This window comes from Xiphophorus maculatus, chromosome 14 (genome assembly GCF_002775205.1).
Source record: "Xiphophorus maculatus strain JP 163 A chromosome 14, X_maculatus-5.0-male, whole genome shotgun sequence".
NCBI classification, from domain to species: Eukaryota; Metazoa; Chordata; class Actinopteri; order Cyprinodontiformes; family Poeciliidae; genus Xiphophorus; species Xiphophorus maculatus.
The window spans coordinates 3365963-3392572 of NC_036456.1; the positions used below are offsets into that span (position 1 = coordinate 3365963).

Consider the following 26610-nt stretch of genomic DNA (forward strand, 5'->3'; position numbering starts at 1 on the left):
ACTACATTCTCCTCCTCTCCTATTTAGTATCATATTCTGTTATTTCAATTTTGACCTTTATTCTCTCCTAGTTTTTGCTCTTCAGAATCTACATCTGGCTTGTCGTTCTGTGTTCTCATCTCTCCAGTGAGCCGCGGCAGGTTACCATTCACGCTGAGCCAGGCTCTGCTGGACGTTTCTTTCTTTCTTTCCTCTTCAATTGGAATCTGTCTGTATGATTAGATTGAATTGACTTTTTTTTTTGTAAAATGCCTCGAAATGTTATGTTGTGACTAAATAAACTAAAAACTACATTAAACCAGAGAGTCCCTATGGCAACCAGTGCAATATGGTCAGGGGTTTTTGGTACAGTACCTTTATTGAAAGGTTGATCTATGGCTCAAAAATCTCAGTTTTACAACAAACCATTTTGATTGGACTAATTATCAACATGGAAGAGTGAGAAGATTACTAATATTTTTCACAATCTATCAGCAAGGGGGAAAAAAATTAAACAAGAGTCAATTGTAATTTTAGAACGATATTTAACTACAATGATCTTTATGTTACAGAACATGTACAGCGACATTAAAAAACTGCATTTAAAAAATTTGCGTACAGCTGCAATAATTTCACAAAATAACTGTATTGTAAAAATAAATCAAAATGACAAAATCTTAAAAAAGGTAAAATACAAGTATAATATCACCCCATTGAAACATTGTCATCTTAAAGTGAAAAAAAGAAGTGCTCTTCATATGAAAAAATATTCTTCTGTAAAAGTGTTTACATTGTATTTGATACCAATTTGAAATAAACATAAATACTGAAAAAAATTCAAGCAAAGTCAAGCATCTCAGAAAGATAAAATAATACTAAGTCACTGTTTTCAATAACTGCAGTAACAGATCTCAGCTGTTATAACTGTTTGCTTTAATTAAAATGCAAAAAGGAATTTTGTGTTTTAGTTACCTAGTGACATTGTTTTGTAAATATTAAACATTCATTTTTTTATGTAAGGATCTTAAAATAGGTTTTCCGACTGCATATAGTTTTTGTTTGTTTTACTGTATTTCTTATGAATGTTTGCATCTTGTATTCTTTGTTTTATGTGATGAAATTTAGCATTAAATTCAAATTCAAAAATATGTTATTAATCCCAAAGGGAGATTAGATGTTGTTTTAACTCATTAATTTGGATTCTTCAGAGTTATTGAAGATGGTGATGGCTGTTGGCAGGAAAGATCTCATGTAGCGTTCTGCATTACAGTGATTTATTAGCAACCAGTATATAATACTGTACCTTCATTAATATGAACGGTCCCATTTAAATTATATATATTTTTAAAAAACGGTTATAATAGAAACGTTCTTAATTATCTTTTGAAATCCTAATATGTCTAACTGTTTTTGCAATCAGAAACGTACTAGACACTGTCAATTTGTTTGTTCCTTTACCATATGTTTTTAAGAAAAGCAATAGAATCAAAAAGTTTTCATTTCCACAGTCACAGATATTACTGCACTTAAAACTTTTGCCCACTTGGTTTTTCATTGTCTGTGACTAAAACTGTCTCTCAGTTTAAATCTCAGTTTCTGTCTTTATGATCTAAACAGTGGCCTTGTCCCCTGAGGGGCCAGGTGCCCCCTGTTTGTCATGAGCACCAGATATCCAGTGGTAGCACTCGGTGCCAGTGGCATTCTTGTTTCTTGGCTTCGCGCCACAGTGAGTGCAGTAGAAAATACCCAGTGCCACCATCACCATGATGAAGATGCAGATGGGCACAAGCAGGCCAACCAGGAGCCCAGTGTTGCTCTGTTTATGCTCCCTGTCGTCTTGGACAGAATCCAGGTTGTTCCCATTTCCACCACCCCCATTCAGGAATGGGGGTGGTGGCTTCAGTGTGGGAACAGTGGGGTCTTGAGAGTGTGTAATTTCCTCATAATTCTTTCCCTCCTTTCCAGACTCCTGCCCAGGGAACTGGGGGTAATCATGGGGAGAGAACTTTTCCTGCTCTGCTTCTTTTTTTATGTCTGAATCTGTATGTGGATTGTCCAAACTTTGAGTGGAAGTAGAAAACGATGGCCACCAATTCCAAGCTCCCTCTGAGATTTTAGATGTGGAAAGGAATGGTATAGTTGTAGTAGTTTCCTCTTCATCATCCTCATAAAAGTCATCCACAGTGCTTAAGCTAGTCCTGGGTTTGTCCTGTGAGGCACCGGTATCCCACATTTCCTCAGGTTTGGAGGCTGTTGATGGATTGGTCAGCCAGTCCAGAAGTTGCTCCTGATTTTCTGGCCAGGGATCGGTGGTTGGCTCTGGGCTCCAGGGGGACAAAACAGCATTCCATCCAAGTTCAATCTGTCCAACATGAGGAAAGGGGAGAGTGGTAGATCCAACCTGATCGTTCCCTATTTTCTGACATGTTGACTGATCAGACGAAAGTTCATAGCCATACTTACAGAAGCACTGAAAACCACCCACATAATTCGTACACATCTGCTCACACATCCCAGGAATCTGACACTCATCATCATCTAGGCATTGTGTGGGGTCTTCTCTATCAACTGAAAAACCCAGATGACAATGGCAGGTATAGGAGCCTAGAATGTTTTCACAAGCATGTTGGCATACGTTATCCAAGCACTCATCTATATCCTCACATTCCCCTATTTCATTGATGAGATAGCCCTCCAGACACTGACATTCAAATGTCCCTGGCGAATTTGTACATTTCTGCTGACAAGGAGACTGAAGACACTCATCCACATCTAGACAAGCATGTTCGTCTGGTGCAAGCATGTATCCGTCAGGGCAGGCACAGCGGTAGCCGTCTGAAAGAGGCAAGCACTCAAACTCACAGGGGACTCCTTGACAAACGTCAGGCTCACAGGTCTGTCCGTCGTATCTGAGATGAAAACCTTTTGCACAGTCACAGGAAATCTGACCACCGACTTGTGTGCAGAAATGTTCACATCCACCATTACCCTGCTCACACAACTTGTGTGAAATTGAGGGATTTGAGCAAAACAGCAGTTCAGGAGACCATCCTACTGAACCATCGTTTGTCCTCTTCACACACTGAACTTTCTGATTGGCATTTGTGAGGCACTGTAAATTAGCAACAGATCCGACTGGTAGATGGGTTAGGGTTGTGCTCAGCAGGTTAAAAGGTGTTTTATAAAGGGCAACTCCTGAACCCTCACTTGACAAGGGCGAACACATTCCGTTGTAAGCAAAGTGGCAAAGATATCCATCAGCAGGGATAGAGCATGGACCATGAAACCATTTGAAGTTATCACTGTGTTGCAGTGTGTCGTAGTCAAAAGACACACAGAGAGATACCAAACACATATCAGGAGAGTCCTCTGTTTGCCAGTTGGTATACTCTGTGTCTTGATCGCCAGTTGTCCAAGAGAAACCCCTTAGTGAATTTGAGTTGCACTGACGAGGTTGACGTTGCAAGCCAATCCACACTTTGACCTTGGTACGCGACCACCGCAAGTCCACAGTGGAGAAAAGTGTGGCAATAGCGATGGCCTCCTCTTTGCGCTTGATGGTAGCCAAATTTCCACCTTTCTCTTTGCAGGACCTCCATGAGTCTAGGAAGATTTTATGTTCAAAGTAAATCACAAAGCAGCCTTCTGCATTACAAAGTGCATCTCTTTCTCTCAGGTCCTGGCTTAAGACTGAAGAAAATCCAAAGAGTGAATACAGCACAGAAGACAAGAGAAAAAGAGCAGAACTAAAGAACAGAAGCCCCATTATTATTCTCTTGTGGATATCTTCTTCCAGTGTACATCAGTCTCTGACTTGACTTTTTTTTTGTCCAGTCTGCATGTACTCTTTACTCTGCTGTGCTTAAGCTTATCTTCACAGGCACTGGGATCATGCAAACTGTCCCACGATTCCAGAAAGCACAAAGGGAGGGAATAATAGGGAAGGGGGCTGGAACCATTGACTAAGAGAGGCTGGGCAAGAGAGGAGAGAGGAGGGAAATTGAGGCAAAAATGATTTATTTTTGAAAGAGGTGCAAGTGGTGTCTCTGTGGGGTAGGGTGGGGTATGTGGATGTGTGTGTTTATGGGTGTGCTGGGGGGAGTGAGAGGGATTGCACGATGTGACTTTGTGCTAGAGTGGGGGGAGGAGCAGCAAACGTTGGAATGCTTTCTTTTGGAGAGTATGTCATATGGTTTTCATAAACCCTGTTCATGGATACATTTACTCTTCAACTATTTGCCTGTACAAGCACATGTACACCCCTACATGCACAAACATCTTTTATTGCAATATGTAAAAGCAAGAGATTTACTCTGATACACTTTGCAATAAGAATGAATTCCTTCCATGAATTCAGCAGTTATCTTCTACTTCTTCTGGAATTCTGATCATGCTTGAGGTCAAGTCTTTTTTACCTTTAGTCATGCAAACAAGCATTCTTCCTGCAGTGTTAAGCACCTTATTAGTATGACTCCACTGACTTCACTGTAACTCTTTTGCAGTCAGGTCCTTGATTAAAATTCAAGTCACTCCCTTTGTGAGTTCACAATACTTAACTACTTTGTTTTAGTTTATTGGATAAAATCCCAATAAATACCCAGTATTCATATGCAAGTTTACCCATACGAGTACTTCTGTAAGTCATGGCATGTGAGATTAACTTCTCATATAGGAAATACACAAAAGGAGTCTAATACTTGGACTTCTTGTGTTTTCTTCAGCTTCCTCTCACAGTTAGAAGACATGCACGTTAGTTTAATGAGCCATTTTCAGTTGACTGAAGATGTGAGGTTGTCCATCAGTTTCCATTCTCAGTAACTTTGTGTTGCCACCCACGAGACAAGCAGGAGTGGACGCAGAAAACAGATGGGTGTGATGTAGAGTTTGATAGTGAATAAATAAATATCCTCAGATTATAGTTGATCTGTTTCTCTTAAGGTGGCTGGAAAAATGGAGAAATCTTTCACGGTCAGTGCAGAGTAGGGCTGTTGTAAATGGTTACTTTAATCTATTAACTATTCTGACAATCGAACAATCAAGTAAAATCTTGATCAAATAAAATGTAGGTAAGTACTACCATTACAGTAGTATTAATATCAGATATCAGTATTGGCTCAAACAGCCGTGCCTCCATAATGATCACTTTTCTGTAGCTTCGAAAGTGAACCTGTCATAATAATAGCTCCCTTTTTAAGTCAACCTGGACAAAAATTACACAAAAATCTGTAAAAATATATTCAATTTAGTAATAAAAGTAAAAATGATAAAACAACAGGCTCACAAAAACATGTGTATGTTCCAGTTTTTAGATTAGGACTCGACTTCAATCCGTTTAATAATTGAACTTTCACGTTGCCCAGCCATTTATAGAATTTGTATCCACGTTAGCTGCGAGATCTCACATCTATAAAAAGAATGTTGTATTTCATACATTTTCATCAGTTAATGCCCTGGACAGAAGGTGAAAAGTGGCCATATCAGGGGGGAAAAGGACATTTGGTTTCCATACCCTTACAAAAAAAATCCCATGATCTTCATGGGATTTTTTTTGTAAGGGTATGTTATGCTAATAGCACTTAGCTCCTGTTCACAACTTATTAGCGGCAGTGAGAGTGTTGTGCAACACAAATAATCATCCGTCTGGAACATTTGGCACTACATTGCACCAAAAATTTGAGACAGATCATTTGCCTCAAGAAATTTTAATTCAAGGCAAATTCGAGGTAAAGAATTTAATGAATCCATTTCAACAATTCATCGACTCATTCAATGAAGTGTTGAAATGGCCCAAAGAGAACCTTGGACTTAACCAAGAAAACAAAATCAAGTCATTAAAGTGGAAAACAGTGAAGTTTCAGATATGTATGGATCCTTTATTCAACCAGGGAAAAATAACTGAGATCAAGACTTCTCTTCTAAGAGTGACAAACATTAAGACCAAAACACACAATTAGGAGACATAAACATCAGGACAGCTTTCATTGGAACTGAGACATGGCTAACCATCAGATTACTACAGTATCAATGTAAAGATTTTATGTCATTTAAGACGTTATATCCCACTATCTATTATAATACTTACAATATTATAATGTTAAATGTAAGACTCCATAATTTGAAGTTAATGTCCACAGAAAAATTAACGAAACCACAAAGACTAACCCGCCAATTGGAGGGGTCCACTGTATTTCAAAACTAGGAAGTCTGGTGTCTAAAACAGGAATGCAGAAAAACAAATCCCTGCTTTAGTTACATGCATGCTGGGCTCTTGGTGCTGGGGGTGGAGGAGACTGGTGCTGGTGTTCAGCTGTCTTTGGGCGACAGGCAGGGTCATCCTGGAGAGGTCAACAGTCCATTTCATTGCACAATTGGAATGTATGTTATTGAATTGAAATGAATTTTTGTTAAGTGCCCTGAGACGACGTTTGTTGTGAATTGACGCTATCCAAATAAACTGAATTGAAACTGAACCCAATGAAGGGTCTTCAGTCAGAGGCTTTGTCGGGACTGCTTTGAGACAGACAGCTACAGGAGACTCTTCCTGAATGAACCCATCACCATCTATGACTGGTTGGTGGAAACACTGGCAGTGGGTTAATGAATATTCAATCTTGTTTTGATCTTAATTCAACATTGTTTTATTTAAATTTAACTTGTGATCATATTTAGACTTCTACCTCTCAACATGACGGCTGATTTGTCTCTGTTAGAACATTATGTCCTTATAAGGACACAGACACATGTACACTTTTGGTGTATGCTACTGTGGGAAGTTAGAAAGAGACCCCATCCCTGTGTGTCTCACTCTCTCTCACATACACACACACACACACACACACACACACACACACACACACACACACACACACACACACACACACACACACACACACACACACACACACACACACACACACACACACACACACACACACAGCTATTATTGTCACTGTGGAAAAATTGTTGGATTGTTTTTCCTTTCAGTTGAAGATGTGGACTAGTGCAAGTTTGTTCCTCTAACAAATTGCGTCTATCAATTTAGAGGCAAGTAAGAGGAACTAATACAATTATACACTAATGTGCAAAAACAGACATAAAGGGGCCCACATGGCTGAGTGATGGAGCAGATAGAGGCAGCGGTCCTCAGCACAGTGGTTCCCCTATTTGATTCCCAGGATGCACGCCTTCTTCATGTTCATCTACTGTTGAATGAAGACCATTATCACAAAAATGTTAAAAAACAAAATCAAGAAAAAAATTAAATTAAATGAAAATAACTGCTCTAACAAAAAAGTGGTATCATCTAACTCAGTTCAAATATCTGCAGTGCATTCAGCTAATGCTTTAATAATCTCTTCGTAATGTGTGCTTCTTCTCAAAGCTGTTTATCACAATTCTCTGGGATTTGTTGGAAATTTTAAAAGTCAGACGAAATTGTCAGTTTTTTTTTCCTTTGCATAAAAGACACAAAATCTAAAACTCTGTTTCCATTTCAAGCCTTTTTCTGACTTTTACACCTTTGCTCCTGTGCAGAGAGGCAGTCAGGATGCTGTATCGTCTTTTATCCGCTTGGAAACTTGCTTTTATTTTAGGCAGAAGCAACACATTCTGCTGTTATGGACTGGAATATTAGAACCATCCACCCATTTTCTTACACCCTTCTCCCTAATGGGGTTGGGAGGTGCTGATGCTTACCTCCAGCTAACGTTCTGGGTGAGAGGCGGGGTCACCCTGGACAGGTCGCCAGTCTGTCGCAGGGCAACACAGAGACAGACAGGACAAACAACCATGCACACACACACACACACACACACACACACACACACACACACACACACACACCCCCACACGCACACACACACGCGCGCACACACACACACACACGCACGCACGCACGCACGCACGCACGCAAGCACGCACGCACGCACACACACACACACACACACACACACACACACACACACACACACACGCACACACACACACACGCGCACACACACACACGCACGCACGCACGCACACACACACACACACGCACACACACACACACACACACACACACGCACACACACACACACACACACACACACACACACCTAGGGAGAATTTAGAGAGACCAATTTACCTAACAGTCATGTTTTTGGACTTTGGGAGGAAGCCGGAGAACCCGGAGAGAACCCACCATGCACAGGGAGAACATGCACACTCCGTGCAGAAAGACCCCGGGCCGGGAATCGAACCCAGAACCTTCTTGCTGCAAGGCAACAGTGTTGTATTAGAACCAATATGAGTCAATCTAAAAAATAATATTTCACTTTAACAAAGCATCAATGAATTATAAATAGTTGAATATATTGGCCCTCTATGTGTTGCTCCTCTGTGTTCAACCAAAAGTGTTCTCATGCTCCAGTCGTGCCCTTCCCCAAATAAAACAGGAAGTTTGGGGTTAGACCATCAGAGAGAGGGCAGGCGAGAAGGGGAGGGGGCTGATGTGGTGGTGAGGGGCTGGAGGGGTCAAAGTGAGTGAGTCAAACAAGAAGAATTTTAAGGGACATAGTGTAACTGATTGTTTGTATCAAACCACATGGGAGCAGCCATTTCTCAGCACCAGTTTATTTTTAGGATTCTTTTAACGGATCTGAGTTTAGCAATAATAGCCTATAAAGAAACTTTGCCTTAAATCTCCACATATTTCTGCACCAGAACAGTCGGGCCGGATAAAAATGCAACCCCAAAAAAGATTAGCCACAGCTGGAGAAGTTCACATAGAAAACAAGAGTTAAAGAAACAGGGAGGCGAATGGGACGAGCCTGACATCTATAAAAATAAAATCACGTGACGTGAAGCTTACCCTCCTGCTGAAAATAAACAGCCGTTTGATATGCAGTGTTTATATTCTTGATTTCAGTTTTGCAGTGTCCATAAAAATGTACTCACCCTTTAGATGTTTGATGTTTTTTTTCCTTGGAATTTCCTCACAGAAGAATTGTGTTCCCTCACAATGAATATTATTTATTGTCATGTATTGAAAATACCTTTAAAGAACCTCATTGAAAATGTATTTATACATTCTTAAGTCTAAAACCGAAAATCAATTTATTACTCTGCGTTCATGTTTGTTTGTGTGATGCTGAGATGGGACTGCGGATGAAAATCCCCTTTTATTAGCCAGACTTCCAACAACAACAAAAAGAAGTTACAATCAAAACTATCAAATGAGTTTATTATCCCATGAAAATAACTCAACAGTAGTCCAAATAGTTTGGATGTATTGTTTCTTTCCTTCTTTTCTTACAGAAAGTTTTAGTCTTAGTAGTGATGGAAAGCTCAGGTTTGTCCTGTTTTTCATTTTTCACATAAGTTTGCGGTGCCTAGTGGAAAAATATATTAAACTTCAAATATCTCACTAATGAGATATTAACGTACATAAAAAAAAACTTACAAAAACGAGGGAATGAATAGATAAAGTCAAACAGAAACAGTAACATCAGTTAAAACACAAATGTAAATTCCCGCATCTTGTTTTGTCCCCAAAAGTTCTCGTCTTGGTGACTCTGGAAATGTTCAACGTTTGCCCTCATGTTTCCTTCGCTCTGCTTCTACACACAGTGAAATTCTGGTCAGAATTGTTCAGCATGCGCTTCATGCTGTAGAGAGATGCTATATGTGCTACACACACATATCAGTTGATGAGTAGCTTAATGCTACGCTTCTTTTCCCCACCAGTGCCGACTCACACATTCCTTGCCAATCTCTCAACACTTCTACAGCTAAGAGTGTTAAGGATGTTCAGCAGGATGTTCTAAACACGGCAACTATTTATTTATTTATTTATTTATTTTGAACAAACCAAAAGTAAAAACAAGAAAAAAAAATTAAAACAATTGACATTACGTTATCTACAGGTGGAAGATACCAGATCTTATGATTTCCTGCCCCTCTCAATCTCAACTATTATAAACTTTTAACTCTCCAAACGCCAGATAAACTTAAATTATTTCCACCTTATATGACACTTAAATCTCTCATTCTCCTCCTTAAATGTACAATTATTTTTACATTTTAATTTTTTGGTATTTGAAACACACATCTTGTAAGCTCCTTTTGAAACAGTTTTTTTAATCTGGTTTATATTTGTCCTTTTTTGAACTCATTATTCAATTCATTCCATAAATCGACGACACACTAACAAAAACTCTTTTTGGTTGTTCTGATACAATAGTTTTCTAAAAATGTCCTTCTCTTAAATTATAATCCCCCTCTCTGTCACAAAACATTTTTTTGTATATTATAAACATTTGAAGAAAATCAATGGGACAAAAGAGAGAGAGAGAGAGCGAGCGAGCAACACTAATGATGTTCAGTTCTTCCCTTGTTTAAAGCACAGAACCATTTGGGTTTACCTCAGTGTTCATAGGTTAGTAAGTAGCTCCCATCACTGGCCACTGGGCTCAGTTCATTTTCTGAACATGGAATAGCCTGCCATGCATCTCTTAAGATTAAATGAGAGGAGGTGGAGGAAAACTGTGGGCCTGGATTACAGAGAGAACCTGTTGGAGGGGAACAATCCTCTTCCCTGGGACTGCCTGAAGTCAATCACAGGTTCCTTTGTCTTGAATGTATTTAGCTGTGGAGTTCTTCAGTAAAAGTTAGGTCATTAGCGTACTCGCTATGATTCATTTTGCTCTATTTTGTATCGGAGGAACCCACTTCCTGACCCCCATCTGAATTTCGAGTCACATGTCTGCAACCCAGCAACTACATACGTCATGGCCAAACTTTAGAGGTCCACGCCTCCAGGAAGCAACCGTTTCTGATCAGCCGAGGGTCCAGATCCCCTAGAAGACGTGATTACTTTAAAACTTGGGTCCTTCTTCAAAACACAGAGAAACTGTTCATTAGAAGTGTCAAAATATTAGGAGAAAATTGAAAAACAAATCACCATCACAGCCAGCTCTATAAAAAGACATTTATTTACAAATGTGACTTCAAATGCCCCACAAAAAGATTGTCATATTCAAATGTTCCACAGTCCCAAACTTGAACTGTGCAAAAAGAACCCAGGCAGCATAAAATACATGCACATATCTGTACACTCTGTCAGCAAAATAGATCTGATTACAAAACATAGTCCTCGTTAAAAACACCTCTGGATTTCTTTTACCAAGCGCCTCATTTTTTATTTTTTAAACGTCTTGAAAATGAATACATTTCATTTTTCTTCCTCTTGGTCTTCTATATGAAAATAGTGAGATGCAATATAGCTGCAGTTTGTATAGACGACTTCTGAACGTCATCACTTTTCTTTTTTCTTTGCCTCTTCCACATTTTTAGCAGCAGATTCTCAAAAATAATTAGCAGGTGACATTTTATTTTCTACAACAGTTGAAACAAAAATCCAACTAAGTGCTTCAGTGAGATCAGCAGACAAGGTCATGATTTTCTTGTAGTCAGAGGACATGTATGAAACTGACACAGTGGCTCATATATTTAGTAGGAACGCACAAAAGATCGCTATGTTTTATAGCGAAAACATAGCGCTATAAAGGGTGGGGGGGAGCTGCTAACCAGACAGGGTCAGGTTCTAGAAAAGAGGCCTGAGTTGCACGGAAGTTGGTGTCACGTTGACAATCATACACACATTCCTGACGTTGTCCACTTCCTAATAGAAGTATTTTGCAGAAGCTTGAGTGGATCATTGCACAGGGTGAATCTGGTGAAAACATCTCACAATTTAAGACTTTAACTAGTATTTCTGTACATCTATGCACCGACATTATTACATCCACAAAAAAGTGATAATGTCTGCGTCGTGTATCTATGTTTCTAAAGTTTCACTCAAATTAGCCTCCAAATAAAATGATTTTCTGCATAAAAATCGACTACGGAGCAACAGTACGGCCATAAGTTTCTGCTCCCCATGTTTTTAAAACTCAGTGTGCGCTACATACAACAAACCACTTCGTTTGGAGCTATTGCGCAACAAATTAGGATCTGTTGTCTACTTCTGATCAACACAGTCAATTATTCGTACATGCTCATATAGTTAAACCCAAAATGACTCGTATCTGAAGATGTTTTAAAGCTGCAGTGTGTAACTTATAAAAAATGTTTTATACATATTTGTTAAAGCTGTTGTGGAAGAATGAGATAGATAATCTGTGAAAAAAAAAGAAATCGATCTCCTCCTTTAGCTATTATTGCCATCTGAAGGAATGCACTGCTCCCGACAGAAAACAACCAATCAGAGCCAGGAGGAGGGACTTAGCGCTGTCAATCAACCTCAAAAACAAAATGCAAAACATGCTAATGGTGGCGAAACAGTTTGGCATTATGGGAAACCCATTTATCCGCCGTCATCGGTGGCCAAGTTAACTAGCCTTAGCATTCACGACACGCTCTGCTAACGAGCACTACAGAAGCTGCACTGTAGCAGGCATAAAGGCATGATTGACGGCGTTACTGGTGCGTTCACACCAAACGCGTTTTGCGCGTTGGTTTACAGTCAAAGTCTATGGCGCGTCCAGGGCCCGTTGCAGCGCGTTTGGAGTGTTTTAAGTGTTTGACACGTCCAACAAATAGGCCAGCAACAGAAAACCACGGCTAGAGGAATTTGACACGCTAGCCGTGCTAGCCCTCGTCCACATAGACTTTGAATGTAAACCAACGCACTAAACGCGTTTGGTGCGAACGCACTATCGTCTGCATTCAAAGTGCACACGCGTTGAACTTGAAAAATTGGACGGATTTTTGACGTGTGTGACGCGTTTGGTGTGAACGCACCATAAGACCCTCCACCTGGCTCTGATTAGTTGTTTCTAGTTGGCACTGGGAGGATGCAGAAGACCTTAACTTCTTCACATACCAAACTCTCTCAGCATACATTTCCAACAAATATGTAAAAAAAAAAAAAGTATTACAGTTACATACTGCAGCTATAAAGTTTAAAGTTCTCTTATTTTACAAGCATGTGTCGTCTGACTGGAGCTACTAACGCTTTGAAGTGACCCAGAAAGGTGAGACCTAAATCAGACGGCGGGAGCGAATGATGAGGCTGATGGCAGGTAAGCCTTCAAATGTCAAAGACCTGGAACTCATCACATAAGATTCATCATAAAAAATATTTGTGGAAACTTTTAAATTATTCTAATGCCAAACAAGTTTTTTGTAACTTATTACATAGAAGAGTATAGAAAATGTAGAAAAAGAGCATAGGAAACGTATGCAAGTGCCAGGTGAGGGCTGGGGGTTAAAGGGTTGGTTTGGCGTTTTTGAAGTGAGATTCTGTGAAGTTATTGTCAATAGTTCCTCTACCTGCAGTAGAAAAACTATTGACAATAAAATGTTAGCTGTGGCATCTGTGAGCTCATCATATGTACATCATTTGTTTGAGCTGACTAGCAATTTAACTCTCAAACTAAAAATGTTACATTGTTAGTGTGTGTTGGTGTTAGCGTTGTACTATTAATCTACACTTCACAACATGGAGCTGTTGTGCTTATTGCCGTTTTGTGAGGTTAAACATCTGTTATGATGCAGCCTACCTCCAACTTGTAAGCTTTCCATCCAAGGATGATTTTACTTTTTAACAAGCTCATTGTAATTTCACACCATGCATGGCTACCATTAACAATAATAACTTCAGAGAATACTTCAAAATCAAACCTTTAACCTGCTTTTTCCAATCCAGAACCACAACACATTTCTGACATGGCGCCCCCTAAGAAAGAAGCCACTGTTCCAAAACAAACATTGTTTTGGACTAAAACTTGCAACTGCCCACATAGAAAATCTAAATACCTTCTAGAGTAATGTTTTACATTCAGGTGAGACAAAGACTGAGCTGCTGTAAAACACAGATGTGAGTCCATACATAGATGTGAGTTGCATTACTTGTCCCATCTGTCAAGCATGGTGGTGGTAGGATTATGTTGAGCATCAGTTGGTTTGCCATCACTGGGTGGAATAATGAAGACGGAGGATTGCCTCCAAATGATTCAACTTAACCAAAATCCAACTGGTTCAACGTAGGCAGAGTTGGATGTTCCAACCACCCAAAAACCTCAACCACACAAACAAGCAAGTTACGGAAAGCAAAAAACACTGTTGAAAATTGATGGCGTTTGGGTTATTGCCAGAACTGTGGCAGAAAACTAACCAATTTATATCAATTCTATCAATTTTACTAAGAAGAGTGGTCGAAAATCCAGGCATGCATAGTGTCTGGTCTATGTGTACTTTACTAACGGATATTAAATCAAATATTATTAGCTTAACTGTAGGTATATATCTGACCCTGCCTGAATAAGAGGAAACACAGCAAATTCTACTTTGTGTGCTGCTGTTGTGGTGAGTGACAGTAAATCCAACCAATCAGCTGTAGTTGGCTTTGTTCAGCCAATCAAAGTTCAGGGTGTGTGTTGTGTGTGTATTGTAAACTTAGCACACTTAGAAGCTGGATAGCTACTGGTTGCTGTAACCATGGTAGCTTAATGAGACGTTCCTGGTATTAGATTAGATTAGGTATTAGAACACCAAGTTTGGAATATATGACTGACAGAAGAACCAACACAGAAAAGAATTTGCAACAAAAAAGGATTTTCAGCTCCTCTAAATGTATTCCTTGAAGATGGGATAAGTCTGTAATTTTAGGGAAGAGTTATGAACATGTCTAAGATTTTTTTTGATGGAGGTTAACTTGAAAAAAACCCCAAACAAACAAAAAAACAAAACCAATAAAAAACTAGAGATTTAAACATGTTAGAGTAGGTTGTTTTCTTTTCTCTCTCAATATTTAGAATACCATATAAGAGTCCGGGGGGTTCTCTGACTGTGTGCCCTGAAATGAGTCATTCCCAGTGCAGTAGATGTAAACCTTTGACCCTGCATGAATCTGCACAGCCTTTGTTTCATTTAGCTGCCAAAGCACAAATTAGGTCTGGCACTTCATCCGTCTTTTACCTGAACTCACTGCCTGAACAATGTCCTCACAGTACTTCGAGCCACAACATAACTTATAACACATGATTGAGTAAAAATTATTCTGTTACACAATCAATTTATTGATCATAAACATCACTCTTCATAGAAATGTTCTGCCTCCCAGCTGCCTAATTTCAAATATTGCCAAGTGTAAGGTCCTGCTGAAGTGATCGACTGATGCAGCTGATGTTCTACAAGACTAGCTGAAAGTGCAAAGATATTACTGAGGCAAGACCGGACACACACACACACACACACACACACACACACACACACACACACACACACACACACACACACACACACACACACACACACACACACACACACACACACACACACACACACACACACACACACACACACACACACACACACACACTTCTTAATTATAGCTTTTGTTCTGGTTTGGTTTTGCCCTTAACCACAACTAATTTCCTCAACCCTACCGACTGAGCTACAAACCAGTGGTGGACCACCAAACTGCTCAATCTGATGTGCCAAAATACACCATCAGTTTTAAACACAACTTCTACTTTTATTGTTAATACAAAAGTGGACAAACCCGCCCCAAACATCACACTGTTCCAAGTTTCGCTGCCATATTGGTTGGACTGAAACGCCACTGGTTTCTATAGAGTACTAGCATGTTCTCTGAGGAACAGAAGCAACATTTATTTTTCCACTTGCAGTCGTCTGTGTTGTTGCTGGTCGGCATTAGTGAGTGGTTATAGTTTAAGAACTGAGCTCAGTTCACGACCAATGGACTTACAGTATGTGTTGAGACTATTACACCTTCAACATTTTATTGGACAACATTTCTAACACATTAAGAAGCTTCCATTGGAATTCTACCATCTAAAATGTTTACACTGAGAGCTCACACGCGTTCTTAAAATAGTCGTATTCGCATGAGTTTGGATGAAGTTACTTCAGATCTGTAAATTCAGTATTGCACTTCTCAGTTTTTCCATATTTTCCACCAGTCTGTGTTGCTAGCTGTCTAAAATAACTTAGCAACGTCCCGATAAAGATGGTTTTTTATCACTGATTGCTATCAGACATGTGAAATTTAGGTATTTGATGATGCAGAGTCTGAATCTTTCCGTTTCTCAGAACGGTGACAAATGTTTAGTCCAGAACTGAATTATTAATATTTGGAGTGATTTGTTGAAGCTCAAAGGTAATGCTAAGATGTTATCCTGGGTTGAGAACTTGCTGATAATGTCATAATATTTTAATGCCCTTCAGATGAAGCTGTTCTCATGTTTAGCAAACTGCTCTGGACATCTAACATTCAACCAACCGGCACTGGATGCTGTCTGGAGAGATCTGAAGGGAAACTTTGCTGGTTTCGGCTGCAAAAATATAGCAGATATAGCGATGCTGCACTCTTGAATTAGTAACTGCCTTTCTTCCCCCAATTTGCTTTTATAGGATCGTTTCATGGATTTTAATTAAGGGAAAGGTTGTGGGACATTCACATTAAATTTTCTATCTAGAAGGAACAACCATTACCACAAAAATATTTTTGCACTCTTCAGTGACAACTCTCATCTAGGTGCTGTTCCTCCCAAGCCATTAAATAATTATAATATTAGCAACGCACCGAAAACCCCCGAAGTACCAGAGTAAAACCTGTTAAATGTTCATACACATTGTCAAGAAATTGACTGTTTTGGAACGTTTAACAAGACGCTTGAAAAGAATAAAAATAAATATTTAGTTGAAGCTTTACCAAACTTCTAAGCATTCTATCTTAAGCATGACACACTTTATGAGCAGTACCAACTTCTGGTGATAGAAAATATGAAGATGAATAGAATTCTATCCATACTGCAGATGAAAATCAGACAAAAAGAAAAAGCAGAGATTCTGAAACTATGTGACGAACTTGTTGTCCATGGAGATAACTAGCTTAGCTACTGAATGGTTCTGTATGTGTCTAAAGACGAAACATGCAGAGATAAACAACTGGACCCATTCTATCATCCATGTTCATCAGCAAAATGACTCAACTACTGCCACCTAAAACACATATAGTCAGGTAACTATACAGTTATAAGTACCTTTTGAACCTCGAGGCAGACGTTAAAGCTGCAGTATGTAACCTCTGAGTTATATTTACTGAAACTGTCACCATCTTGTGACAATGAGTTAAATAATCTGTGAAAAGAAAAGAAATCTAACAGAGGTGACAGAGACGATCTTTTCACAGATTATCTGTCTCATACTGTACTGTCACAGCATGGTGACAGCTTTAACAAATATCCCCCCAAAAAAGAAGACAAGCATTTTTTGTAAAAGTTACACACTGCAGCTTTAAACAGACATTTTTTTGAAGCTCACATTTCTGTATTAAAATGAACTTTTATTGATCCAATGAAATATTCCAATCTTAAATGTCATGTTTTCATTAACTGTAAGTGAAATATAATCATAATTAACAGAAATGAACAATTGAAATCTGTATGTAATCTATATAATGTGCTTCCCCCAATTGAGTTATTGAAATAAATGAACTCTTCAATAATATTAAAATTGACTGAATATGACTAAACTTAGGACATATTAAAGATTGAACCTCCGCTTTAAAAACAAAGTGGCAAAAAAAAACTGATGCTAAAAATCAAACCATAAATATAAAAATAAACTAGATATCTTGCAGAATATACTACCAATGACAGAATTCCTGTTCCTGTACTTCAGTGCAGCTACAGCAGTAATGATTCTTCCGGAAGGTTCACACAGCCAGAGATAACAGAAAACCTGCGGAAGATGTCCGATTGCAGTCAAATGGGAAAGTGTCGCTCATAACAAGTAGCATGAATTATGGAGCAGCCAACAAAACCTGGACCTGCTTTAGATCCTCCTATGACCCGACTCATACAGCAGGGATGAAGGCCAAACCCAATCATCACCATTTGTTTGGTTGTCCCAACGAATCAAGATAACAGCAAAATAAAGCATCTGATTACCTCACAGGCCTGAAAGCTGCATAATAATTTTTTTTTGTAAAAAAACTGGAAAATTTCACCAAATAAGCCTTTACTAAGTTTGACTCAAAGTTTGTGGAAGCACATAAAAAACCATGAGTCGTGAAGATGATTTGTGTTCCGGTCATCAGGTCAGTGAAGGAACAGAACATTCCCCGGAGCATTAACCTTAGTTTCAACACATTCTGAGATGTGACTGCCTTTCGTATAAAGGAAACCATAAATAACGCTTACTTAGAAATTTGGCTCATTATAACCCCCAAACCTGTCAGCACTGTCCAGTCAATTTGTAAAGGACATCAGCGCCAGTTCACCCTTAAAACATACCAAACCCTTGATTGCCTAAATATTGTACAGCAACAGGACAAAAGCAGATAAGCCTGTGTAGGTAGAGAAAGGGCGGGGGGTCAGGAAAAACAGAGAGAGCTGGGGGATGAGGTGAGGGTGCAGACTGGGGTGGGGACGCCATAGTAAGAAGGGTTTGTTAAAGGAAAGAGCAACATGAAAAAGAGAAGAACTCCCATCAGGTAGGATGATAAAATGGCGAGGCGTTGGGGGTGCTCCAGTGCAGTGCTGATGGCTGGGAAACCCATGTAGTTACAAAAGGAGTGACAGAGAACCGGACCAATCAGGTGACCTGGAAAAGACACGTAGAGAGAGAGGTCAGAGTGACCAAAAGTCATGAAGACACACAATCCTTCATGGTTACCATACAGTGCTTCCCCCTGTAAACATGGCAACCTGCCAGGCTGAGCGCCACTCACTTGTTTATTTTGAATAAACATTTAAATCCCACCATGACGTTTAATACCAGCTCTGTTGAGCTTCTGTCTACGTAGGTCAACACTTGAGAAGACGACGTTCATCATCTTGGCATGTAAATTTACACAAATCCATAGAAAATTCATACTATAAAATAATCTAAATATTCTCAGATGGTAATGTCAGTTTAGAATTAGCAATATATTTTACACTTAGCCAAATGAATATTTCTGAAAAGAATTCTGAATTGAATCCATAATTGAACAAAAGATATTCTGTAATGGCCATGCCTACATCTGATATATTATTATTTTTATGTCCCACTGTCAAATGTCAGAAGTTTTTAATGGGTTTTTCTACCAGACTGCATTAAATATGCACGAATGAAATTTATTTTACAATTTTTCATTCAGAACACTTCCTCCGCCTGACCTGCTGGTGTTGGTCAGAGGGTCCAGTGGCGCCGCTGCATGGCAGCCTCGCCTCTGTCAGACTGTGACTACTATCCAGTAACTTCCCACCATCAGTGTGTGAAGGCTGGTGGGACCAAAGCGCGTCCAGAGGAAGACGCTTTGGTCTTCCTCTGGACATGATAAAGTGCTGTAATATTACAGGCCATTTAGGATAATATTTACATTATTTTTTCACACGTTTGTTTGTTTGAAGAACCACTGGGTGATTAATTTATTAGGACTTATCTGAAGTGCAAAAAAAATGTGATTATTGGTTTTATTTTTCTGTGATTGCCTTTTTTTTTCAAGAATATTTTTGGTGTTTATGTTTCGTGAAAAATTTGTCTTGTCATGTTTTCAAACTTCAAACATTTTTTTAAAACTTTTATTTTTTAGCAACTTTTATTTATCCAGACCCAGAATGTAAATGAATAATAAACGAGACCAAACCTGTTCTGATGAAGATGAATGCAGTGTAAGCTCCAAACACTGCTGTGTAGGAGAACTGAAACACTGCAGCAAACCAGAAACGCAAACATTTCATCAGAAGATTATTCTTCACGTTTGGTGATGCTAACAATAATCAGTATGAAAAAGGTCACCTCTCACCTGCTGAGAAGAAAATTCCTGACAGCGTGCCCTGTCTGAACCTCAGCAGCTCTATGACATGGTGAAAATGAGCTGAAATAGAGGCCATAGAGAACAGTTACAACTGAAGCAAAAAAAATATAGAATTTATAATTGACAACAGAGACACCAGCTGACGGGTCTAATATGTAGAAAATACAACAATAGGCTGCTGACAGACAAACTCTTCTGGACAATCAGTCAACTTGTGTACCCTACAGAGATAACCTGAGGGAATACAAATAGCAGTTTTCAACTGTTGATTTCATTTATAAATGGTAAAAAAATAAAATAAAATTTGGTCTTGTAGATAAATGTAATTCAGTGATGCCAGCCTGTTTAGCCAAGGCAGGTTTGGCAGAGAAGCAAACAGTTGGAAATTCAAAGTGCCTTAAATTATAAACTCAAAAAGGAAATAGGATTTAATAATTTGCCTTGCAATGGTCTTAATATGCAGAACTACTAAAAGCACTGAGTAGATAAAACAAATGTTAAATACAGACACTTACAGGAGAATTTACGTTCAAATAAGAACATTAGGTCCGATTTTAATATTCAAACCTGATTCCAAAGAGCAGGCTGTTTCCTGAGCTGAGGAGTTAAATGCTGCCTCACCTTATTTAGTTCTGGTACTGAGAACATGGACTAAACAGGAGTCTGAAGACTTCACTCTGCCCCAGTGTGCTTTACAGATCAGAAGAAGAATATTAAAATCTATGATTTGACTATGATTATGAACGGACACAGAGATATAAAGTTGCATCTCGTCAGAGCTATGTTTAACCAGCAGCCTGAGAATCGAGCTTTGGTAACCTCACACCCAGATTACTAATTACTAACCAAATGACACAAAGTAGTCCCTGCCACCCGTTTAAGACCTGAAGCAGAGTCTTAAACAATCCCACCTGTTTCCTCAGTATGTTATGATCCACTGTATTAAACAAAGCACTGAGATAACGGAATATCAAGAGACAAATCCTAGAACTATTGTTGTTAAAATGTACATCATTTGAAACTTTTACCATGTAGCCAGTTAGCTAGATAGCTTTATTTTTCCCCGTAGGAAAATTGGTTTGTAGCATTGAAGCATTCATATAAAAGACATTCACAAACATGACAAACAATGAATAAATGCAACATCAATAGCAAACAAGTTAAGTCTCTGTAATTTGTACCATTTTACCGTTTCATGATTTATTCACTTGTGGCATGCAAGAAAATTTTGTCCTGTTATGGGGGAATCTAAGCCGTGACTGAAAGGTGGAGAATAGATTTATTTTTTATAGTTTCTTATTGTTGGTGTATCTACATTTGGTTTCCTGAGATCCTGTGGAAAGTGACTTGAATGAAGAAAGTATTTTCTATCCATGGCTCCGTGGTTGGATCTGCTCCGGCTCGCTCACCACCTTTCACTCAAACTGGATGATAAGGAAGGTGTTCTTGCAGAGCAGGTTCACCTGTATCAGCATTTACATGAACCCCTGTGAGGAGTCATTTCTCTTCGGAGAACACCGCACCACTCCGTCAAGTAGGACTTGCTCTACTTGTGCAAAATCAATGTGAATAGTCGTGCTGTTAGAGGTGCATGTTGAGCTTGCTGCATAGTGAGAATGATATATCTTTGTGAAAAAAGATTTATGTGCGTTGTGTGCGATTCCCCCTCACACTCGCCCAGAGTTTGCTGCTGAGTTTTACTCACCCACTCCAAAAAACAGAGGGCAGGTGAAGATGGCAGTGGAAGGACCGGCACACGGCACCAGCATGGGCAACATGCAGGCTCTGAACACCAACTCTTCTGTCAGTGGTGCCACCACCTGATTCCTCAACCAGCGCATGTCGCTGAGGCACAGCGTCCAGAAGCACGGGTCTTTAACGAGAGGCAAACCAGAAGTGAAAGCTTTGCTGCTTGCTGTAAGTCAGTGCAAAATGTTTTTCTCCAGAAATAAAATTCATTTGTAAGTTTATTTACAAATGAACTGACCGATGCATCAAAGAGGCTTTAAATAGAGATTCACCAATCAGGGATTTTTGGCTAATTCCCATTTTATCATTTTAGTACAATTCTGACTTGCTGATATAAATTTCAGCCAAAACCAACAGCCCTTCCTGTTATTGGTCACTGTTCAAGAGCCAAAAAAAATGTCTGGGGTTTTTCAACTGTTTTGGGATCTTGTTATTGTGCTGAATCCTAAAATCCCATTGGTTTTGATCAATCAGGTCAACTTTCTGAACTATGGAGCAACATGAGCATCAAAATGCAGGACTTGTTCTCACGTCTGGAGAATCTGATCAATGAGTGATGAGCAGGAGGAGAGATTCCATCAGGACAGAACAGAGACGGAGAATTTTACACAATGAAGACGTCATGTTCAGTTCACATGTACCTACCCTTGTCAGTGCTTATTATTCAATTTACAGAAATCTGAGTTTTAATACACTCTGTTAGAAAACTTTTTTTTCTCCTAAAACCTTTTTTGGATGAGAAATATTAACAGAAATGAACTGATAATGTCACAAAAATGTAATCGATTTAGTCAGTAGATCGAATTTCTCTAAATCAAATTAGGATACCAACCTGACCTGATTGGGAAAAATAGATGTCATTTTTGGATTCAGTGTTGCAAAATAGTCATAATTCAGTTGAAAAAGCATAGACAACTTCCAGGAAATATTCATTTGTAACCCAGTGTTGTTACTTAGTATTGGGAGCAGATGTGATATCACTGTTTTACTGCAACACAAACCTTCATGGTGCAAATAAATAGCTCTCTACATTCTCTATGAGGGCAGCCATATTGCCCACATAGAGAATGTAGAGGACTATTTCATATTTTAGTCCCTGCACTGTAGGGACTAAAATAGCTAACTCAATATTAAAACTATTTCTCATGTAAGAGATTATGATTTTATGAAACCCAGACTGGTATTCATCTAAAATGTTTTCTCATTCCAGTAAACAGACAAAAAACAATAACAGCTTTTCTTGTTCAAAGTAAAAGGTAGTTTAGCTGTAACTATGTAACTATTTGGCTAAAGGGAATCTGAGCTTGCTTTTATCCCCCAACCACAGAATGTTTAAAATGGGAAGAGACTGATCATGTTTGGAGCGATAGATTAATAATATCCACTAAGAAGAGCCAGTCACTATGTTATTAAATGACACAAATATCCAGAAAATAAAACATTATAATTAAAGTATGAAGCACAGCCATATTTATAAAGAATGTGGATAAAAAATTGGCAACAGATCAACTGGGATGTTTAACGTGCAACATAAATGTGCAAAAAACAGAGCTGGCACTAATGTTTCAGAAACAAAGAGGCAGTTAGGTTGATATGGGATTCGACCTGACTCCTTAATGTGTGTCTGCATAGGCAGATAAACTAAAGTTTAAAATGAAATGCTGGTTTATACAGAAAAGCGAAAAGAAAGCTTCTGGACTCACCAAGCACCACACGAACACCATCTGTGAAGCTCCAGGGACTGTCCATGGACAGCTGCATTAGTGGGCCCAGAAACAGGACCTGCAGGAAAATGCAGCATCAGTTCAGTTTTATACATAAAACACCAGATTCCACCAGATTCTAATAATGAAATAATATCGTATGTGGTGGATAAACAACAACCACAAACAAACCCCTAAAACATTAAACGCTCCTATTACATGTTTCTACAGTCTAACTAGCTCAAGCTGTAAGAACTATTTCCCTTCTGTTGTTATTAGGATTCGACTTCAGCATTTTTCCAAGAATTCATTTGGAGTGGATGATTTCTTACCATAGTCAGCAGCAGAGGCAGAACAATCGCAGGAATAAAACCTTCAAGGCGAATGCCCAACAGGGCCAACAATGGTGAGACAGTCTGACAAAACACACAACAACAAAGGTACAGTAAGGATAAAAACAGCATTTACTTAAACATGTGCCACTTTTGCCTAATCAACTGACATTAAGGCAAAGAGGATATGCAAACTCATTCAAAACAAAACATTTCAAATCAGTCATACATCTTGTCCATGAAGTTGTTAGCGGGAAACCACAGAGAAACGCTTTTAGAAAAAAATGGAAGTGTTTTATACGAGGCTATAAAGGAACTTTGAAAGGGGGGAATTCTTTTTATTAGTTTGATCTTCAACACCGCTTTGGCATCGTGATGGTTTTCACGAAATTCATGAAATTCATTTTTGCACTTGCAAAGAGCAGGGGCCTCATGCATAAAGCGTGCATATAATGTAATAATGACAAAACCTGCGATATGATGGGATGTTATATAGACCAAGAAATTAAATAAAATCTACTTTTTTAAATGAAAAAATGATTTTCTTTTGAGGAATGCTTGGAGGTATTTGGCACATAAATATATGGATATATTTCAGTACAGTTTATTTCTGTACTTTCAGCTCTCTGTAAAAGAATGAATCCCTGGAATACATCGTTCATTTGTGAACAAAGTTTGTTTTAAACTCACCTTGACTGCTGTGAATTCTCTCCATGCCCAAACAAAGAGAGGCGAAAGGCCCGACACGACCAGGACGCTGGTGAAGCGCCTCTTTATCACCGCAGGATGATCCCTGAGGACAGAGGACAGGCATTAGGGTCAAAGTGCACTAGTGGGATTTAGAGGGCCACAAACACACTGACACATCAGGGCATGTTGCTGCCACTTGGGAGCATTTCTAAGACAGACAATCTTTGATAATGGAGGAGGTATACCTTGTCTGGTGGCGGTTTTTCTAAAGACCGATAGTTTGCTTTGTGACTAAAGAAAAATTGGATCTATATGAAAACAGTTCAATAAGCTAAGGGAGCAGCTGACAGGACGCAAATAAATCTATGAACAATCACCTTTAGAAAGCCCCAGTAGCAGCAAATCTCCATTTCTAAACTGCTTTAGCTTTATTGTCATATGTTGTTAAAATGGGTGAAAAACTATCACAATCCTACATTTGACACACATTTTCTTTCATATACCCAATGAAGCGTTTGGAGTCATAAAATGTGGGCATAAGCGGTGAGCTGAAAGGGACAAGGAACAGAAGAACTAAAGTCACAGAAATATGGGCTACTTGACAAGGTTTATTGGGAATTTTTTTTCAGCTAGAGACGGGATGGATGGAGATAAGAGGGAAATTGAGAACAGATTTTTTGTTTTGTTTTGTTTGAACGAGTTTTACAAACTAGTTTTAATAGATTTTGCATTTACTGTAGAAGAATCCAGTTCAGTTGAGCATTCTAGGTATGTTCTGGAGCAGCCGTAGCTTAGAGCAGCTAAACACCGCGGAATAGCCTTTAGTCTAATGCTCGTTAATACTCACCTGGGCAGGTCGCTCCTCCAGACATATAAACTGCCAACATAGCAGCAGGCAAGCAGCAGGCAGGACAGCACTGACAGCCAGCACAGTCCACCCGAAGCCTCTTCCATCTGCTCTGTCACAATGCCTTCCTCCTCCGCCATGATGGCTCACCCAGGTGAAGAAGGAGCACTAAGCAGAGCCGGCCCGGCTCCTGGACCATCTGGCACGCGCCGACATCAGCACAAATCAGAAGAATCTGTCAAAAACGCTGTTATAGCTGTTGGTTGGACTGCTAGCGATTCGGCGCTTTCTAACTGCGTCATCATCGGCTTCCTTCTTTTTCCTCGGTATGTTGTAGTTTGAGACCCTTCTGGGTATGTTGTCGCCCCCAACAGGTGGAGATACACATGTACCCCAGGGTTATAGCAGTTCGTTTTCCAGCCCGTCTGCAGCACTCTGTTAATGTGAATCAAAATGGTTTAAAGTTTCATTCTCTAAATTAGAATTTTATTGAAAAGTCCATTCATTTCAGGAACTTTATCACTGTGAAAGTGATGATGGTATTACATAGATTAATTACGCAGACGGGTTTTCCCCAGCCTTTATTTCTGTTAATTATGATTATTTGATCCTGCTTACATTAAGGAAAACATGACATTTAAAATTAGAATATTACAACAAATAATATAACAAAATAAAAACATTTTTTAGAAACCACCACTGAGGAGATAATCTAGATTAGAAGATTTTTTTAGGTGTCTGTGAAATTTCATGTGGCTGTATGATGCAATGGGATTTGAAGACATTCAAAATAAAAATAAAATTAAAAATAAAAACAAGGAAAATGTCAGCTTTTTAAAACATGCAATGCTTAGAAAAATATCTTGGGACCAGATGTATAGATTACCCAAAAATTGCACTCAAGTAACTAAGAGCAGAACATTCCTCCAGGTCCATGCCTGGCAGATCTAGAACAGTCTGACCCTCCAGATCTTTTTATTTTTCCCAAGGAATATTAGATCTCTCTTGTTTTCAGCAAACACAGAGATGAACGACAGTTTGTGTATCTTATGCATTGCTTGGGTTGTTATTTACTTTAGTGGTATTTTTCACATTTTTGTTTTTCTATATTCTTTCTGTGGACTTGCTTATTTGTTGGGATCATCAAGTCAAGCAACGACAGCTTTGCTTTACATTTAATTACAACTGGTAAATACATTTTACCAGTTGTAATTAAATTTCCTGTTTCTGGTTCTCTCTGGTGCTCTGGCTCCCTGGCCACAGTCTGAAATCATAACTGTTTGGTCAACTGGTCTTTAAATTCTCCTTAGGTATGACTAAAAAATAAATGTAATGAGTAAAATATTCAGGTCTGCACAGTGGCACCATAGGTAGCACTGTTGCCTTGCAGCAAGAAAGTCATAATAGTAATAATAATAATAATAATAATAATATAGTAATAATATTCCCACACAAAGAACAGAATATTCAGTCTGTAACAGTTTATGTTTTTAGGCT

The 26610-nt window shown here is 39.0% G+C and overlaps 2 protein-coding genes across 2 annotated transcripts; both read right to left on the bottom strand.

The window, feature by feature from the left end:
* Positions 1–345: 345 nt before the first annotated feature.
* Positions 346–3888, bottom strand: LOC102235558 (endosialin-like). The gene has a single exon (XM_005800086.2). The coding sequence runs from the start codon at positions 3743–3745 to the stop codon at positions 1589–1591; it is 2157 nt and encodes a 718-aa protein (XP_005800143.1). The 5' UTR covers positions 3746–3888; the 3' UTR covers positions 346–1588.
* A 13539-nt stretch (positions 3889–17427) lies between these two features.
* On the bottom strand, positions 17428–25426 carry rce1 (Ras converting CAAX endopeptidase 1). The gene is made up of 8 exons (XM_005800087.2): positions 25114–25426; positions 24267–24369; positions 23577–23660; positions 23245–23323; positions 21498–21665; positions 19781–19852; positions 19622–19684; positions 17428–18594 (listed from the first exon to the last, which is right to left on the bottom strand). Exons 1-8 carry the CDS (start codon positions 25251–25253, stop codon positions 18365–18367), a joined length of 939 nt encoding a protein of 312 aa, XP_005800144.1. The 5' UTR covers positions 25254–25426; the 3' UTR covers positions 17428–18364.
* Positions 25427–26610: the final 1184 nt, after the last annotated feature.

Excerpts from the sequence above, each read along its gene's own strand:
- rce1 (XM_005800087.2), bottom strand. The coding sequence starts at position 25,253 with ATGGCGGAGGAGGAAGGCATTGTGACAGAGCAGATGGAAGAGGCTTCG. Across the intron at positions 23,661-24,266 it reads GAGAATTCACAGCAGTCAAG|ACTGTCTCACCATTGTTGGC; the intron begins GTGAGTTTAAAA and ends GTGTTTTGTCAG. Across the intron at positions 19,853-21,497 it reads CCCTCTGTTTTTTGGAGTGG|CTCATTTTCACCATGTCATA; the intron begins GTGAGTAAAACT and ends CCTCTATTTCAG.
- LOC102235558 (XM_005800086.2), bottom strand. The coding sequence starts at position 3,745 with ATGGGGCTTCTGTTCTTTAGTTCTGCTCTTTTTCTCTTGTCTTCTGTG.